Source organism: Plodia interpunctella, chromosome 8 (assembly GCF_027563975.2).
Source record: "Plodia interpunctella isolate USDA-ARS_2022_Savannah chromosome 8, ilPloInte3.2, whole genome shotgun sequence".
NCBI classification, from domain to species: domain Eukaryota; kingdom Metazoa; phylum Arthropoda; class Insecta; order Lepidoptera; family Pyralidae; genus Plodia; species Plodia interpunctella.
In genome coordinates this window covers 5,673,416-5,692,829 of record NC_071301.1, presented here as the reverse complement: position 1 = coordinate 5,692,829, position 19,414 = coordinate 5,673,416, and the positions used below count along the sequence as shown (strand labels likewise).

General features: G+C 33.9%; 5 protein-coding genes across 8 annotated transcripts; 2 read left to right on the top strand and 3 right to left on the bottom strand.

The window, feature by feature from the left end:
• Positions 1 to 1,251: 1,251 nt before the first annotated feature.
• On the top strand, positions 1,252 to 2,080 carry LOC128671816 (uncharacterized). Of its 2 annotated transcripts, none has more exons than XM_053748588.2 (2): positions 1,252 to 1,617; positions 1,742 to 2,080. In XM_053748588.2, the coding sequence occupies exons 1-2, from the start codon at positions 1,561 to 1,563 to the stop codon at positions 2,063 to 2,065; spliced, it is 381 nt and encodes a 126-aa protein (XP_053604563.1). In that variant the 5' UTR covers positions 1,252 to 1,560; the 3' UTR covers positions 2,066 to 2,080. The 2 variants fall into 2 exon arrangements, with proteins under 2 accessions (XP_053604563.1, XP_053604564.1); XM_053748589.2 differs by having other exon boundaries at positions 1,284 to 1,617; positions 1,844 to 2,080.
• On the bottom strand, positions 2,077 to 5,906 carry Fnta (Farnesyl transferase alpha subunit). 2 transcript variants are annotated; one of them, XM_053748585.1, is made up of 6 exons: positions 5,617 to 5,906; positions 5,324 to 5,464; positions 4,304 to 4,427; positions 3,832 to 3,922; positions 3,381 to 3,520; positions 2,077 to 2,856 (listed from the first exon to the last, which is right to left on the bottom strand). In XM_053748585.1, the coding sequence occupies exons 2-6, from the start codon at positions 5,451 to 5,453 to the stop codon at positions 2,343 to 2,345; spliced, it is 999 nt and encodes a 332-aa protein (XP_053604560.1). In that variant the 5' UTR covers positions 5,454 to 5,464; positions 5,617 to 5,906; the 3' UTR covers positions 2,077 to 2,342. The 2 variants fall into 2 exon arrangements, with proteins under 2 accessions (XP_053604560.1, XP_053604559.1); XM_053748584.1 differs by having other exon boundaries at positions 5,725 to 5,891.
• On the bottom strand, positions 5,907 to 13,857 carry LOC128671812 (uncharacterized protein). 2 transcript variants are annotated; one of them, XM_053748581.2, is made up of 9 exons: positions 13,370 to 13,857; positions 11,540 to 12,363; positions 11,274 to 11,431; positions 10,891 to 10,999; positions 8,045 to 8,130; positions 7,326 to 7,466; positions 6,969 to 7,071; positions 6,513 to 6,665; positions 5,907 to 6,254 (listed from the first exon to the last, which is right to left on the bottom strand). In XM_053748581.2, exons 2-9 carry the CDS (start codon positions 12,198 to 12,200, stop codon positions 6,157 to 6,159), a joined length of 1,509 nt encoding a protein of 502 aa, XP_053604556.1. In that variant the 5' UTR covers positions 12,201 to 12,363; positions 13,370 to 13,857; the 3' UTR covers positions 5,907 to 6,156. The 2 variants fall into 2 exon arrangements, with proteins under 2 accessions (XP_053604556.1, XP_053604558.1); XM_053748583.2 differs by lacking the exon at positions 7,326 to 7,466 and having other exon boundaries at positions 11,540 to 13,741.
• A 15-nt stretch (positions 13,858 to 13,872) lies between these two features.
• LOC128671815 (cuticle protein 76-like) lies at positions 13,873 to 16,064 on the top strand. Its single transcript, XM_053748587.1, has 4 exons — positions 13,873 to 14,018; positions 14,420 to 14,590; positions 15,103 to 15,258; positions 15,827 to 16,064. The coding sequence occupies exons 1-4, from the start codon at positions 14,007 to 14,009 to the stop codon at positions 15,923 to 15,925; spliced, it is 438 nt and encodes a 145-aa protein (XP_053604562.1). The 5' UTR covers positions 13,873 to 14,006; the 3' UTR covers positions 15,926 to 16,064.
• A 198-nt stretch (positions 16,065 to 16,262) lies between these two features.
• On the bottom strand, positions 16,263 to 19,048 carry Kdsr (3-ketodihydrosphingosine reductase). Its single transcript, XM_053748586.1, has 3 exons — positions 18,279 to 19,048; positions 17,819 to 18,060; positions 16,263 to 17,151 (listed from the first exon to the last, which is right to left on the bottom strand). Exons 1-3 carry the CDS (start codon positions 18,820 to 18,822, stop codon positions 16,939 to 16,941), a joined length of 999 nt encoding a protein of 332 aa, XP_053604561.1. The 5' UTR covers positions 18,823 to 19,048; the 3' UTR covers positions 16,263 to 16,938.
• Positions 19,049 to 19,414: the final 366 nt, after the last annotated feature.

The window sequence follows — 19,414 nt, the reverse complement described above, 5'->3', positions numbered from 1 at the left end:
AAAAACATACAAAACATATATACAGTGCAGGCGAGTGCTGCACCAATAATAAAATAAAAGAGAAAAAGCTTTTTTCACAAAAGCTTTTATTTAAATGCTCCAAATAAAAGAAAATAAAATGTTCCTTTAAAATTTTAACTATCAACTTATAACCTCATTATATACAATTAATATGATCATAAAAGCTTGTCGCGAGGTTTAATTGAGTAAAATACTATAAATAAATTAAAAGAAAAAGGTTTGCGTAAGTACCTATTACTTACGCAAACCTTTTTCTTTTAATTTATTTTTTAATTTTTAGTTATCGTTGACTAGGTTTATAAATGTATACATAAATAGAATGACGTCACATTATTTTTCGATTTACTCAAATTAAAGTTTAAGTTCAAGTGAAATAACTATTCCACCATCTTGAATGTTCCGCAATATTGGATTTAGAATGACGTCACATTATTTACTTACTCTCAACTAGCCGTTTCATTTGATACCCATATTGTAAAAGTGCATAAAAAATAACCTTTCTGCCATCTTGAATGTTCCGCCATATTGGATTTAGAATGACGTCACATTATTTTTCGAGTTACTCTTCTTCGTGTATTGTCATCCAAACTAAACGTGTATACAAAATTTCAGCTTAATCGGTTGAGAATTTCAGCTGGAGCCTATAGGCACCACTTATTATAATAAGTGGTGGTGCGATCAGACAGTGGTGAAACAAAGAGTGTAAAAAAAATAAATACAGCTGGTAGATAACCAAGATTCGTATATGAGGTATACGGCAAAGTGACGGATATTAATAACAAATGTTATAACATTAAGTATCTGTTATTTAGTCCCCATGAGGGCTAAACCGAGGTTTGTTGCACACAATGTGTTTCCCTTCCTTGATAACTAGACATCTCAAACATAGATATACTAATTTCCACATAGGTAACACATCATTGTGTATATGTATACTGCTGGATTTTTGTTTAAACTGGAGCAATATGCTTATATATCTGTGACCTAGATCTAAATACCTACCTAATACATACATAAAAACTGTATGTGTGCTATGTCTATACATAGGAGATATTAAAAGATAAATTATGATGAGGGTCTTTATGGGACCAACAGAAGCCAAAACATTTTTTCTATTTAATACTCTCTATTTGATGCTGTTTTTTTATTGGAAGGTCTAATTTAAAATCTGGTACAGGTTTCATCGCGATAATATTGGTGTAATAAGTTATGAGCGGACGCGTGAAATAAACGCGGGCGAAGCTGCAGGCAAAAGCGGGAACTTATGTGCCCGTATATTTTTATAAAAAGCACAGATATAAAAACATTACATAAATGTGATAAAAAGGTTTCTGAACGTTCATCTCTCGGTAGGTTCTTTGATTAATGTTGTGACATCCATACCACGGTAGTGTATTACATACTCTTTGAACCATACTAACAATAGACTATTGAGCAACGTCTTGCGATGAATTTCAACAAAAATTAAGCCATCAATTTAAAATAAGCCTTGAAGGCTTATTTTAATTCCAGACCAATAAATAAAATGTCAAAATAAACATGAAAAAAGCTCCACAGGGGAGTAGCAAGCCGGGCGGATCGCCGTTCAAAACGAAGGTATTTTTTCAATACATATGTTTTGAATTAATCTTATCAACATACTATGCTTCCTTTTTTACTACTTTTAGTACATCTTATAATGATACTGTAAACATTATAGCCCTTTTACGACTCATTTTAGCCTTTCTGCGACTGCGTGGAATGCGCATGCCGGGACTGCCCAGATATTTTACGACTGCTAGGGATAACGGTCACTGAAAAATCATGCGATTTCGGTTCTAAGGTCAAGGGCAAAGGCGGGGAGAAAAAGAGGAAGTCTTCGAACAAGATCACGGTGACACCAAGCTTGCTCGGCGTGCTGGACGACCGCGACTGCGCGTGCGAGGTGATGGCGCGCACCGTGCGCTCGCACACGCACGCGCACCTCGGCCTGCCGCTGCGGCGCGCGCGCCAGCCTCAGCCCGACCCCAACCCCAACCCCGACGCCGAACACAAACCGGAATAAAAACACAAATCCTTACTTCATATTTTATTTATTACTGCACAAATTCATCACTGATATGACGGCGACGTTGAAGCTAAAACTAGCGACCGCTCTGGACAAATGTAAATTCTGGATTCGACTTTTCAGAAACTACCGCAAAAATATTTCCAAAATCAAGATTTTTATATTTTGTAATTGTTTGCTGTCTTTATAGATAATTATGTATTATTATTGCAAAAAAAAAACAGAACGATAAACGAATATTAAATATGTACTGCACGAATATTCTATCTAATATTTAGTCACTGATATTATTTTCATGATTTTCTACACCATTCTCTACCTTTTGCAGTTTTTTGAACTTATCACAAATGTAGTTCCAATATTTGCACCTAATTTTATCGTATTTAGTAATTAAAGAGTGGCAAAGCATAATTGCTCTGTCCGCATTGTGGAACGTGTTTGTCTCGCCTTTCTTTATCGCTTCGTCGCACGCATCGATAATGAAGGCTAATAAATATGGCGAGCGGCATTTATGTTTGTACAGTTCTTCACAGAATGAGGTCACAACAGCATTCCCATTCATTCCTCTTTTGTCATGTAGAATCACACCTCTGAGATAACTCCATGCGCTTTCGTTATTCTTCACGAATTTAATCTTTTCCAAAGTATAGCATATTTCCTTCTGAACAATCATGTCCGACCAGCCAAGAGAGTTGTTCACAACAAAGTACCGTTGGTTCCACGCAGAATTATTACGAACATCGTCCATGATTAGATTGTCCACAAAGTCCATTTCTTTGTCAAACAGGCTGTAAATTTAAAATAAAACATATTGTAACAAAAAGATAAGGCAGGGTTATTTTAAAGAAGTTATACGAGTGGTACACTGGTTCTGTTTTTTAGAGTTACGGAACCCTAAAAACATTGAATTATACGATACTACATTATTTATATTGTGTCTAATTTAAAACATGTTTTTCCCGGATTCGAAAAATGCTTTTCTCTAACTTAGTATGTGCTCATTTAAGGCAATACTACGGAACTGGATGGGTTGAAAATCGTAAAAATTTATCTTACGATTTTCAACACAGCGAACGGAAAATCCCACCTCTTATAATATGGTGTCTAATAAGCTTGTATTATAATGTAATTATTCTGTCTTGTCTAAACCTCCATTTGGGGGCAGATAAACCTGACCCCTATAAAATAAGATGGGGATTTAGGTTTATCTTCCCTCGAATACACTTCAGGGTAACAAGGACCTTTTTATATGGATAACACACCAAACTTACCCCATAAAAAATGGAAAAAGAAGAGAAAATTAACAGCTCACCCAAATGTTTTCATAGCCCATTGTCTATGCTGCCAGGCATGGTAATTCTTAGGATCCTGTAGTAGTGCATCTCCGGTCAACTCCAACTCCAATAACGGATCTTGCAGCCATTCCACCAACATTCTTCTGTGATGCCATACCTGAAATTTGTGTATGGATTTCATTGGGTTAACTAAACTCAAACTAACACATGAAAGTTTAGATGTGAGTGAGAATGTTTGTTACTCAATCATTCAAAATCTTGATATATCAATGATTTGAACCAAATACATACAATGCAATAATGATCAGAAAATGGATGAATATCAAGAGTGATTTTGTACAAGATTTATCAAGAGTGTATTATAAAGAGAGTGAATATTTTCAAGATATTTGTCACAAGTTTTACAACCATGCAATGTGGGCTACAAATAAGGGTTCTTAAATAGAATCAATAAATTATATATTCAACCTGGTAGTTTTTTGGTGAACTTTTAATGACAGCTTCAACATATTCCAATTCAGATCTTAAGTCTGCTCCCAAAGCCCGGAGAAGGTCTCTCCTGAAAGGATAAAACGCATATTGTTATCTTTGGTTTGCCATCTTCTTTATTTTTTTATTTATTACACATATCAAACATACAAAGTTTTATAATATAATCGGATCACTTTTCCGATCACTTTTCCGTCAGACTGTCATAATTTGATAAGGGTTTTTGGAATGGAATGCTTTGAATCATAAAATCTAATTCAATAAGCCAAGTGATAACATTTAATATACTTACAACATACAAGTATTAGTTAAAGAATTACTGCAACTTGTTAATGAAAAAAGTTTACTATAGTTTCTGTCCGTCTTATATATCTTATTCAAGACAAATGCTCTGAGACTAAATTTATTTCTGGAATTCCTCAAGTAGATGGATAAATTACCAATCACATACCTGTATTGCCAAACAGTGTAGTTAGCTGGATTCATTTCAACTGCATCTTTAGTGAGATGAAGAGCTCTCTCCGATTTCTCATTGTTTTTCAGCACTGCACGGAAGTAATTGTATACATCCTCAACTGGAATATGTAAACAGAAATTCACAAAACCAGATAGTTGAAAAAAAAAAATTCAACAATATTATATTATTCATTATAACATAAACTAATTATTTTTGAAAATAATAATGATATGAAAAATTTTTGGAATTGAGTAAGAATTGAACCAGTGCCCCTGTCTATCATGGACAGTGCTCTTCCACTCAGCTATCGAGAATTTTTCATATCATTATTATTATCAAAAATAATTAGAAAAAAATAAGTTAAAAAGTGTGTGACATGTATAACAAATCCATTTAAACTAATTATTTGTTAATTGATATGTAACTCAATGAATTCTGGTAGCTACTTTCAAAATGTGATGACTTTGGGGGAAGGTTAAGGAATAGATGATTATGCAACAATCTTGCTTTCATCATGATTGGTAGATTTTTTTTACACATAGACAAATGGAAGGGAACCATTTTGCAAAAAATCTATTTTGATCTACATTAGACTTCAAGATTCTTGAAGAATGAATGAAATGAAAAGAGAGAGATTCATAGATTCATCATTATTAATTTTCTTTTGTATAGTTACACTCTGGTGATAAGGCAACCTATTGTACTGTACACTTTCTTTAAGATAAACATAGTTTAAGCCATATGTCTACTATACTGCTAAGTTTTGTGTGATTATTTTCACTTTAAACGATCAGAACTGATTACACCATGGCATTGTGATGAAACATGATTACAAAGCTAATGTTTTTAAACTTTATGCATAACTTCTTTTTCATTAAAGGTGTAAACAGAACATATAAAATCAAAAAGCATTTAGAATGACTAATATAATAAGATGATAAGGTAACAAAAGTAAACTTACTGAACCTCAAAGTATTAGGTACAATTTTTTAGTAATTACCTATATATACTTACATCTTTCTGAGTGTGCTATGACAACCACTGGTGCAGGTCCGTCGTCTTCAGGAATTGGTTGCAAGTCCCTCCATTCAGGCCTGTCCTTATAGAGGACCCAAGACAAATCGCTCTCACCACTATCCGACATCGCGACTACTTCTATTCAATAACAATTAAACCAAGGATTCTCTTTTATTACTTTACACTAGAATCTTATCAAATCATTTAATGCTAAGACACACTACAGCGACGTGAATAAACAACACCCAGTTATCTAAGTCCGTAGCATTTGAGATTTAATTAACTCTTACCTATATTTATTTTTACACACTGGTAAATTTAATAACTGAGAGTACCTGACCTAGTTATTTAGCAAATGAAACTATATGCAACTTCGCTAGAAAGAATTGAATATGTACCTAATTCAAAATAGTTTTTAGATGTACGTTTTTAACTGTTAACAATTCTATAGCGAAAACTCGTTTAGTAAGTAAGAGATTGAACTCGTTTAACCCCATACAAAATTAATTAAACACGAAGAATTTACAATAATTTTAAGTTGGTTTAAAATGGATTACTAAATTTCACTCACTCACTCAACAAGGCAAAGAAAGGTTACAGAATAGAATGTCATTGTCAAGTATGCCAGTGTCAAACACATTTTTTTTACATAAGTAATGCAAAGCTATACCTTTCACACCGTTTTGAAATTAGAAATATACAAAACCAAATGAAATTATGTACCAGTAGGTATATTTTTTATTAAATGTAGTATGTAGGTAGTTTAAATATGTAATACAATTCGTTTTAAGATTTTTTTGCTACAAATAATCATTTTTACTAAATGCATGTTAACTACATGCATTTTGTTGATACCGCAGCTGGAATCCACGCCCAACGTATCCTTCATCAGTTCTGAACCATACGACTATCGGGCCAGCTCCATAATCTGTAAGGATGGATTCATTTGATGATATAATAAATCTACTAACTGTTGCCCGCAGCTCCGGGGTAGCCTGTTAGTCATAAAAAAATTAAAGATAAATAATGCTTTTTCTCTTTCTGAAAAATATTATAAAGTGCTTGGTTCATGTGCATGAGTGCTTAAAGCTATTATATATACTATACTATTACTAAATTATTATTTAAGCTATTATAGCTGAGTATACTTTAACTATTATATGATAAAGGGATAATCTTTACTTACCTGTGACGGGGGCGTCCAAAGAAAAGTCTTGCACTACAGATCCGTCATTAAGACGTTCGCCGCAGAGTCGAGTCGCCGATATCAACAACCAGTCACTGGGACAATTAAATATTTCTACGCCTGCTTGACCCTTTGGTATTACTGGTAGCCCATCTGCAAAACCCATAAATTTAATAAAAACCCCAATGCAAGTCAAGCTCTGGAAATAGGAAAAAATAAGAAATATACGTGTAGGTACGTGTTTTATAAAGGTATGATATACTTAAATGTGAGAAAAAAAAGATACAGCATCAACGCCTTAAATCAACGTTTGCGGAGGTAAAAAGCAAAAGCAGATAATTATGTAATAGGGTATTATGTAATCTATGGTAATAGGTATCCATTTATGAATATTGTAGAATATTATATCCACATTATAAGTTAGGTATCCCATGGCGTTATTCCAATCATTCTTACCAGCATCGTAATTGACGATTTGCATGTAATAATTTGAATTAGTGTACGTAACGCTGCATGTTTGTGCTGCTCGGCTTATGCAAATAGCATAGTTTAAATTATTCTGAAAAGAAATACATTGAAAAGTAAGAAGATCGAAATATATGTATATTAATTAATTCAGCAGCAGTCATGCCTCCACACTATCGGCAAACAATTAGACAAACTTTCGCGTTTTTTTTTCTTGAAGTCAACGTTGATAGAAACTACGCAAAGTAAGTTATGTTCATATTCGGAGTCGGCATCTGTCAGAGATCGCATAGTGGGGAGGAGAGGAGCCATTAGCGTTTCGACCTGAAGCTTGATTTAATTACTCACAAGGTATTGGGGAGTTCGTGCGATCCCAATGTCAGACTTGTCTCGGTAGTTCAAGGACTCGATAATACCTTGTGTCTCCGTGAAGTATTGGAAACAACCCGTGGGTGCAGCCAACTCATCCGTTACAGAAACCTGGGTTATCTGTAATAATCATCCTTTACCTTAGACCTTAGGTACTTTATAAAAAGAAATCCCGTTCGGAAAAAATGACCGTGTCTCTCTACTGTTTGTAAAGTACAAACAGCAAGACACGGACATTAACGCGTACACGATAAACTCAAAAACTACCTGACTGATTTTTGTAGGGTTTCACCAATAAGTAGATAGTGTGATTCCTGAGAAATGTTAGGTGTATTTCAATTAATGTGATGTATAATTAGTAAAAACATGCATGTGAAATTCATAGAAAACCGTATCTCTACCTAATAGACATATAACAGAAATACCTATCTACGGTTTTTTATGAATTCATGGATTTTATTTTATTAACATTATCTACTTCTAGGAAAACAGTACCTACCTAGTTAAGCACAAACTAGTCGTGTCTTGGAAACTCGAGTAGACCTTTGACAGATCGGAATTCTTGAAAACAATTTTAAAACAAACCATCTTGACCTCACTTCTTTCCTTTTGTACGCTTCAAGTACTTAGCTAAGTACATCACAAAGTGCAACTAACAAGCTTTGTTACCTACTTAGGTAATTTTTGTTTGTACTTACTTTTATCGAAAAGAGTCTTGAGTCGGGAGATACTGTTTGGATAGCCAATATTATAGGTCCTTCAGTTTCTCCAACTTCGATGTAAACTGAAATAACGTATTTGAAAGCATTTTCAGTAGGTAAGTAATCAAACATCTATTTAACCGATTCATTGCGATGCCTAATTTTGCAAACTTTTACTAATGGCGTTCAACAAAAACTATGTGACACGGCTGCCGGGTCAAGCGCCATACGATTACATGACACGCCTCCTGTGTCTTCAGCCATGTGGAAAAGAATACAGTATTTCAACCAGTTTTTACATGTTTTAGGCTTACATACTTTTAGTTGACATTCGAAATCTAACGCGAACATACAGAAACGTTGTTTCAAGTGATTATAAGTGGCATAACAAGTGTATTTTTGAAAATGGAAGGTAAGTGACATTTCTAATGAAGGTGTGCAAAACCTTTTGAACTTATTTTTAAGTCCTAATGGTTTGAATAGTTTTATAGGAATGTGGGCTTGACTAAATGAGGTTTTAAGTTAGTTCTGTAATTATTGTTTTGGTTTTGCTCACAAGAAATTTCAACTTATTTACACTACGTAATGATAAACTGTCAAGTTTGATTTAGTACTTAATAGGTATATATTTATTAAAAATACTAGCTTTTTTCCCGCAATTCGCCCGCGTTCAAATTAATACATTGTCTAAGCTTAAGTTGATTGTACTATTCCCGTTCAGAATTTCATCCAAATCAGTTCAGCCGTTTCAGCGTGATTGAGATCCAATAAAAAAAAAAAATAATATTAAGTATATAACATATAACATTTAAGTTTTTACCTATGTTAATAAGAAGAATGTGATAAGTTAAAGTGATTTAGTTTATTTAGTTTATTTATGTTCGCGGCTAAGGGGTGGCCCAAGGGCCGCCGCACCTTAACCTATACTAGTGTTTTTAAGTAATTTAAAGTGAAAATACTTATTGAAATGTTAATGTCTTACATTTTCAGGTTCAGGAAACCATCAACAAAATTCTCTCGTTTTCTCGTTAGAAAATCTTATGAAAAAACTTATTCAAATTTTAGCCACTTATAAGGGTTTAAAATAGAGTTAGAATAGAATTTATGAACTAAATAAATTATAATAAACTATGATTATGACTATAACTGTTATGACAAACCCATTATGATATACTATTTTACAGCAAAACTCATTATTATAAACTAACATTATGCCTACACAAGCATTATAGCAATAAACTTTATGTGAATCAATTATTATGTTAGAAAAATTATGAGAAAGGCCTTATGACAAACCATATTATGATAAATTTAATCATGAGAACAAACAGGATCCCTCCATTGGATACATAGATAGGTACTCTTTTGAACAAAGTTTACTCTGTTCAAAAGAGTACCTACCTTATAGTGTGCTCTTATAGGAGTTCAAAAGAGTACCAATAAGAGTAACTTACCCAATAAGTTACCATGAAGTTTACGGCAAGCAGAGATTTATGTACACAGGCTGAGTCGTCACATTGGCAGATCACGGAGTCCAGTTATACAAGCAGCAGTCGTTTTTTTACGAAGATCAGAGCACAGTAACACAGTCCTCACAACACAAATGTCGAAAGCCCAGATATACGATCTCAATGTCATCGATACGCACGCAGATCTGATCACCAAGGATAGCAAAACAGAACTAATTCACAAAAGATAAGAAAACATTCACCTTCGAATTTTTTAGGACCTTTTTCTTATCTGTCCACGCAAAAATGGACCATATTGTACAAAACGTACTGGTCATTTTACATTGTTGGTACTTCGTAGGGACATGCAACTTGTTATCTCTCCGGCAGGGATCCTCCATTGTTTAGGACATGAAGTGTCGTGTGCAATAAGACTCATATTAGCCATATTGAACCGCACGTGGTATTTTTCCATAACTAATAGGCTACATGACAGGAGTAGAGTTTTGGAAATAATGTTTCATAATACATAAATTTTTACCTAACCGAAACTAATAATCACACTTTTAATTTTGTAACTACTAGCTGCTCGCCCCGGCTTCGCCCGAGGTACATACATTTTCTCGCCGTAAAAACCATCCTTGAGCTACGAAGAATATTAAAAAAAAAGAATTGGCCAAATTGGTCCAGGTGTTCTTGAGTTATGCGCTTACCAACACATTTAGCGATTTATTTTTATATTAAAGATTATTTGAAGTTAGTTGGGCAAGTCCATTTTAAAACTATAGAAAAAGCAAAAAATTGTATTATCATAAGGTAACTTATTAAAATCAAAGCAACTTTTATTATGAGGCCTATACCATAAACACAATATTTTACATAGTTATCATATAAAGTTCACGCACGTGTCCTACGAAATACATATTATTTAGAAGTGACGTCACACCTAGGTAGCCTTCTCTATGGAACGTTTTGGACTCGCCAAAAAAGTGTGACTTTATGTCAAAGAGTTCTTCAGTAATCATGGTATTTCTTTTACTAGTGGGCTTATTTTTAGAGGTGTTTCCATATTTAAACAAAACAAAATTGAGTCATGTAGCCTAGGTATTATTAAATTGCAATTTTAAGCATCTGAAAAGGTTGGTTACACCTGCTTTTAATAAAATCATACAATTACCAGAAACGAAGGCTACGACCTTGATTTAGATGAAAAATAGCGACAATTTTGTTCTGGGTAGATCTCCCTAAAACCTAATTTGAAGGAGTTATCATCGATTTAAAAATGACACGGCTCCCGCGCCCTACGCCACACGTAAAAGAAAGTAATGGCACGGCAGGCGTGCCATCCGCAATGAATCGGTTGTAGCTATTCAAAATTAATAAATAGAAACGTACTGTGTTGACCTGTATTAACTCCACAGATAATTGGTATCATATTGTTTACATTTTGTCCGGATACTATGAATTGGTCTTCTTGGCATGTACCGCCTGTGGGTGGTAGCAGCTGCATATTGATACAAAAATAAAACTGTATAAATCATCGATTAAAACATTGTTTCTGTTACATTTACAAAAAAGGTACGTAAAATTCTGATGACATGTACCTACTCAATCTACCTATATATTAACTGCGAAAATTGAGCAAATTTCCTCAATTTATCACCAAAATTTTGTAATTTAATATATTTATACCATCAAATACTTTCTGTATGTAGGTATTTAATTAATTGCAATGGTTTTCATATAATGTTTTCAGTAATGTTGTAAAGGATGCCTACCTCAAAATTCATGAAATCCAGACGCAACTGTTTTATATCCTCTGATGATTTATGTATAGAAAGCGCGCAAGAAAGTCTTTCAGTGCTTGGGGATGGAAAACCTGGGTTAGTGAACCAACCTGAAGATGCTACTGTATGATCGTCGCATTTGAATTCAACTGAAAATAACAGAAACACAAATTATGTAAAATAAACACTAATTACATCTAAACAGGTGCACACAGCTTACGTATAACCGGATTAGGTAACTAAAATATATTACTTACTGACACAACAAGTACCGTATCCATCAGCACAAGTTCCCATAGGACTGCCTTTTGTATTTTGGCATTCATTTTCGGGCAAACAGGTACCCTCTAAGCCACTACTCGAAATACAGGCCACATGTTCAAACTCAACCACTTCAAACACTTCCAAAAACCTTGTCCTACCCTTACCCAACAGCTTCTTATTACTCATAGGCCGACATTTTTTTCGAATTAGCTTATTGTTTGTTTTCTTGGTTTGTGCTACGTTTATTATGCGCACATTATTCAAGTACCGCAATAATGTAGCATTAGGGTGAGCTGCTACAGACAAGTTTGAATTTTGAGCGTAATTCAGATCCAGTTTCTTTCTTTTGAAATGCCATTTATTCGGGTCTATGTCAACTGATTTGGTGAAGTTCTTTACAATTAATGGTACGAAACCGCCTTCAGTTTGAAGATATTCTGTATCGTAAGCTTTTGTCGATTTAGCCTTATCTTTATCGATGCCCGTTGCCGAATACCACAGTTCGCCATCACCGATGATGATTAAGCTAAATAGTACGACTACGTGGAAATACTTCATTTCTTTATTTTTATATTTAACTATTTGGCTAAATAGAACATTTGTCAAGTGCAAGGCGTCTACCTTGCACCCAGTGTCACGATGCACTTGGTCCATGACTGCGGAACGGATGTAATTAAATGTGTAGAAACCGTTCTGGTTTGTTTATTTGTGATACCACAGGTGATAGTTTAGCTATCATGCGACCTATCATTAGCACGTCAGAAAGTAAGCTACACTCGAGCATCGCATTCAGTTGATTCAGTATACCGTAACAGTTCTGGAAGATACAAGAGTTATTGTCCCTTGAATAGTCTATATATTATGATGATAAATATCTATCCTTCTTGCATCTAAGAGATAACTAAGTACTAATCAGTTCACCCTATACTAAGTACATTATGTACTTAGGTAGATAAATTTAATTTTGCTTGATTATTGTGGTTATGCTGTTTGCCGTGAAATTCTATCGGCCTCCTTCTAACATGACTCAATATACCATATTACACACAAAGTAATCGAGGCAGGTACACGCGACTGGGCTAGTAATTGACGTGTTTAGGTCACATATTCAATGGGTAAGTTCGAGACATTAGGCCGCACCCTGTTAATAACTTAACACGTGCCTAACCATTAATTTTGTGGTCTGGCACATAGAATGTAGTGTGCAATTGCAGCAAACATTCTTTTTTTAAAAGCATTTATTAGTTTCACTTTTTTAATTAACTAGTCTGATTGTACATTGTACCTAATCTAATCTTGTGAGTTCCACTTGTCCTACAGAGTTGAAATAATTCACGTCGCTTTTCCGTTCTCATAAAAATGTATATTCTATATAATTTAATATAATATAAAGAATAGGCTCTCAGCGGTTTACTGCTCGAACATGATCTTATTTCACAAATTACAAAAAAATCACAGTTAAAAACTAAAATCAAGCATAAAAATTGTCCATACCTAACCTAAATTTTCTCGCCTCTTTTTGCAAGTACATGAACAGTATCTCCGGATTCGAAGGACCAAAAACTAGGCCTATTACAAATTGTTTCTCGATATTAATAATTTATTATTGGCCGATCATAGATAGCCTTTATGTTGGTAACCAGACGAACTTGCTCCACTTGGTCGCGGATATTGTTGGATAAGAAAATAATCGTAGGTGTATGAAATGTATGTACATACCTACCTACTATAATTATATTAAAGTTGTTTGGCCTCTTTACAACAGCTATGCAGTAATTAGCCATACTTATAACAAGTCCAGTAAAGTAGGAAATATTTTCTACCTTTTCAGAGCTGATTGATGCTCTGAATCTTCATCCTCGTCAAATATAATAACAGTCTTAGATTATATTAATATTTAAAATAAAATACAATCAATATCAATCATTATTATGAATTATGTGCCCTATACCAGCCCACTGGTCGGAATTCTTAGAGAAATTCGCAACAGCTTTTTGAATTTAAAACATTCAATGTAGTTTATTCGTATCTTGTTTTCACACTTTAATTTTTTTTAACCTCAACGTTTGAAATTTGGTTCGTTTATATAGTGGTAAGTGGTAAGTTTTATTAATGTTTAGTTTTTGTGGGATGATAGCAAGCTCTAAATGATTTAAAGTTAAAATTATGTAAATCATCATGTTTTTGCAAATTAATAATATTTCTATTTTTGAGCCATTTCTCCAATTTAGTCTTGGAAGTAACAATCTAAATCAGACACCGCACCTTGGTGCTTTTTCTAAAGGCCTAATGTAGCTGTGCAATACGTCTATGTCGACATACAATTGGCCGCCCTATGCTCTTAGCTATATAGCAAACATATGACACATATAATGTTCTTAAAGCAAGCCTACTATAAAAGACATACAAGAGTCTGTTTTAGAGCACTTTAGGTCCAGATCTGAAGGATTAAACAACAATATGATTCTAAAAGTGAGTAATTTATATATTTGTTTTTTTTTACCAATTTTCTAATTAGTCTTTCATATTTTTAAAGCAAAGAGAAAAAAGAGATAGGCCTAAAAAAATTACATACGTCTGCTATCAATTAAAATTATAATACTTTTAATACTTTAGTTCTAATTAATTGGAAAACATACATCCATTCACCAGGAAAGTATTGATTTCATAGCTAAACCGACTTTAAAGAAATTTGGTGGTAGATATGCAAAATTTCAAATCACAGTGCCCAGAAATTAGGTGAAAACGACTGACGACAAAAGATTGACCGAAACGCATCCAAGTGTTTTACCTGCAGAGCACTAGCTCCGGGAAGCATGTAGTACCTAATATTGTTTAGCCTTTTGGGTACCAGATCATTTTCTCCCACACAGATTATCCTGTTGACGTGCATGGTGGCAGCTTCGCATGCTTTGGTGGCGCCTGTTGCTGGTGTCTACGGGTCGCCATACGGAGGCTGGAACCCCTACAGCGCGTACCCTGCGCAGCCGGCGCTGGCCACTCAGCACTCCAACATCCTGAGATCGCCATTTAACCTTGGACAGGTGTTGTTTTTGAAACTTGGTCCTTTGAATCGGATATTTAAATGACATCGTCAACCAAGAACGTTATACACTCTAATAAGAATTTACTATTTCGATGCTTCTTCTTCATAGTCGTATTCTTCATGGCTTAGGGTCGTGAGGTGGAATGAAACACAACAACTTGGCATTATTAATGGAGTGATTTGCCAATGCGTTCTCCATTTCACACACAAGTTAATAATAATCAACCAGTGTGCAGGTTTCCTCACGATGTTTTCCTTCACCGGAAGCAAGTGGTGGTATATGAAAAGTACTATACATGAGTCAGATTGGTATACAAACATGTGGCACGAGTAGGATCCGAATCTGGGACCTTTCGATCCACAGACGGCCGTCTTAACCATTACACCACCACAGCTTCAATGCTTACACCTTATTATATTTAGTAGGACTTATTTGACTTATGCATTTGTCATTGTTAAAATTGTACACAATATTTACGTAAGTAATATGAATAGCATTTTTATATCTAGGTATCTACATACTCGAAGAGCATAGATACGCCTTTTTCCAGCGTCCGTAAAGCAGATATTCGTGTTAGCAACCCCGGCATCGCAGTGGCTCCCGCCTATGGAGGTCTAGCGTCTCCATACGTGTCCCACCTTGGAGTAGCCGCCCCTGTGGCTAAGGTAAGAACTCTTTACTAATTTCGCGTGTTCCCTGTTGCATTCACAGCTGTGCCGCATTTTATCGTAACTACACGAAACTTTTACTTTAGTATAGAATCCTATAGGACTATGAACGGGAAAGGTTTGAAGATTATTATGCCGGCTATACATTATCACGAAACAGTTCGCCAAACTTGGCAGATTCGATATGCAATGCTGGTTTTTCTTTGCGGTAAATAAACTCTCATTCAAACTACGCAATATTCAGTCATATATTGTCACATTGGTCGTGTCAGGTCGATTGTGAAGGGTAGTTTTGTATAAAAAAGAGCGACAGAAAATAATTTATTTTACTTGAGCGATTTCCCTGATCTTTTGAAAATAATAAAAAAGCTAACTATTCTTTTTCTTGACGACTGTGGTTATTGCTGCTACTGATGTGTTGAAACTTATTCATGTCTCCTAAAGGTATCTGATGTGACGATTATGACAGTAGATGCAACTGTACACCTAGGATTGCACACTAGTGAAAAAAGTTAACTAATCGGAAGTTATATTTTGAGATTACATATGTACATTTTTCACCCAGGTGGCAGCAGGTGGTCTCCTAGGAGTAGCATACTCCGCAGCGCCAGCCGTCTCTCATATGACGTACAGCAATGGCTTGGGCCTCGCGTACGCTTGGTAAACACAGGAATTCTTAGAACAATGTTTTATGTAACTAATATTTAACGAATTGAATGATTCCTCTTTGATTGTTACCTACTAGCTTAACATATTTATTATAGTTTTGTAAGTGCCTATGAATAAATGTATTTTCAATTCAATGGGTTTTTTAATTGCGTCCTAATGGAAAATAATGGTAGGTTACAAAATACAGTTAATTAAGGCAATGTTGTGGACTATTGGGGGAATTTAATATGTATCATTTTTTCTACACCTTACCGATAAGGCCCTTGAATAATGAATTCTAATAAGTCTTTCATTACAGGTTATACAAGATTAGTTCACTAAAACTCTTATCATTATTCATAAATTCATATATATTTCCATATGCTTGAAACATTACATCATAAAAATATAAATACAATCTGAATTGATTTACAATACAGATTTTAAAGTGTTCTAAATAAATAGTATTACTTAACTATGCATGTGCAAGTATAACAAAAGCATTCAAGCATAAATACTGTGCAATTCAACTTAGCATAAAAAATGCAATTGAAACATACAATTGCTTGCATACACTGATTACAAAAATATCATGTACTTTATATACTCCTTTGGTCACAATTATTACTAATTCTCTTAGTTCAAAATAAATAGCATTTTAAATTATTAATTTATTGTGTAAAATTTGTCAATGTTATCAAATCAAATTATTTATTGCAAATATAGGTAACACAGTGATTTTATATAGATAGAAAATAGTACCACTACATTTTATCTTTCGGCATGCAATACTGAAATACAATTTTAATAAAAAATAATAAATAATATTTGGTAAAATAATTTTAGATTCATAAAAACAACTTTATCATGTTGTAGATCTCAATTTATTTAGATTATTGTCTGCCTATTTAATTATTTCAAATACTTGATTTTGTCTAAATTGTCATTTAGACAAAATCATTAATAATAATTTAAAATGCTTTTGAATTTTTTGACATCTGAATAATAATCTTAAAAAATCTCAACTTATCATTTGGATTTTTCACTTTCCTCCTTTTTTCTTTCTTTTGCCACATCTTTGACAATTGAATGAAATGATAACACAATGCTTACCATGACAGCTCTTAACATGCCCAAAGAAAATATTTGTATTAGTATTTGAGATACACTTTCAAGGGAACCTCCATATAATAATGACAGGAGCTTTCCAGAAATACCATAGGTAGAGTATATTTTTCCAGCCTGAAAAGAAAAAAGTAAGAATTGTTAGAAATAAGTTATTATGTACTATCAAATATCCACTTAAAAATAGGTATACATTCTCTCTCATTTGAACATTTTCCAGTAGTTATCTTCTAAAGCTAGCAAAGTGGAGAAAAGTAGGAAATCCAACCCAGGGGTGGTTGGACTTCCTACTTTTCTCCACTTTGCATGCATAGTCATTGGCATTGTTAGAAGTCAAACTGCTTATCAATTGATTTTCATGATTGGCTAAATCAAGCTAGCACTTGTTCAAACTAAAGAAGATTTAAAGAGCATATTAACACTAGTCAAGTAAAATAATATGAGGTTCCAAAAAGAAGTCTAAGAAAATCTTTGCATAAACAGTGACATATTATGTATATGTAGATGTAGGTAAATATCATTGTCTTTCTCAACCTTGGTATTGGCAAACACATTTACGGAGCCTTAAATTTAACAATAAAGTGGTATAGCTAAGTATGTTAACATTGTCACAAATTACAACACAAAATAATGGATGTAATAAAAATAATTTTGGAATCACAATGCATATTTATTTGTAAGATAGGTACATGGGAGATCAATGTCATAGAAACTATGGTCTGCCTCCCATTTGATAATTTTAAAAATATAGAAGTAAAATATTGCTTTAATAACTTCAACATACCACAGCATCATGGATGAGTTTTTTTCCAATCTCGTCCGGAGAATGCAAACCACCAGATGATGAAATAAGTTTGGTTTCTTTAGGTTTAGAAATCTCTTCATTTTGGAAGCCAGGTGTGTCTGTGTCAGGGGGAAATGACAGCATCAGCCCCACATTTGTTCCAACAAGCTCCATAAGAATTGTTTCAGCCAATCCTCTTAATGCCCATTTTGCAGCACTGTATGCACCATAGCCATAAATTCCTATAATTAAAATAGATTTAATGAAATTCGTTCTCACAATATAGGAAAATGTTCATATTAGTACATTGCAAAGTTATTCAAGAAATAAAAACAAACACCATAGAAAGTACCACCAATGGCATAGATGATTTAATATATTGAAATTTCCAAATGCAATTACTGAAATTGCTTAAAAATAATATAACACTCATAATATGTAACATAACTATATAACTTACCTATAAATGCTGCTTCTGAAGCCACAAAAATAATCAATCCCTCATTCCTTTTCTTCATTCCAGACAAAACATACTTCGTAGCATAAGCAGTACCAAAGTAATTCAGATCCACCATCTGCTTGATGTCTTCATGTTTCATATCTTCGAATTTTCCACAGATGCACATGCCAGCACAATTTACAAGCATAAAAATAGGACCCATTGCTTCTTCTATGCCCATTAAGCATTTTTCTATGTTTTGATAACCTGATGTGACATCTAGAGCGGTATATTGCACCTTCTGTTGTGTGTTTGAACACTGTGATGTTAATTCTGATACAGTTGATTTTAATTTCTCTACATCTCGTCCTATGATAGTAACATTAGCACCCAACCTAACTGCCTCTAGCGCAGCGCCTTTTCCTATGCCACTAGAGCCACCAGTTATGACTACGTGTTTATTTTTTAAGTTCTTATACACAGTCTTGCGTTCTAAAGAGTAAAATAAAACAGAAGAAACCAGAGCAACTACTGTACTGATAATAATAGCAATATATAAAAACATTGTATTTAATCTTACAACTGTTTTTAAAAATCAAAGATAACCTATCTTTGATTAAGTTTATATAGTATATGTAGTAAATTAACACCTTTGTAAAAAAATAGTAAAAATGTAAACTCAGACGACAGAATTTAATAAGCTATCTCTTTCTTTACTCCACTCCACATAATCCAAACCAACCAAAGTGAGTGAATTATGACTTCCAAAACAAAACGAATGACTTGACTAGGTAGGTACACCTAACTACCTTAGTTTTTTTTTTTAATTTCATGGCTCCATCGTTCGGCAAAACGATGTTTTTGCCAACGTCAAGGTTGAAATTGACACGAAATATAATATGTTATAATAAACACGGATCAGTGTGCACCTTAGTTCTGTACCTATGACGTTCTATTTTTTTCCGTTTATTCCCTCGTTTCATTGAGGAGGCAAATAGCACTAGTCCATACAGATAAGTTTGAATTTTTGGTCGTAAATCTCCAAAATATATATTGAAAATTGGCGCTTTTTGCCTCCATTGGCAATATTTGTGTACCCTAGTTGTACCAGTAGCGCCATTTACGCTTGAGCTTTGCGTAATATGCCCTATTATATT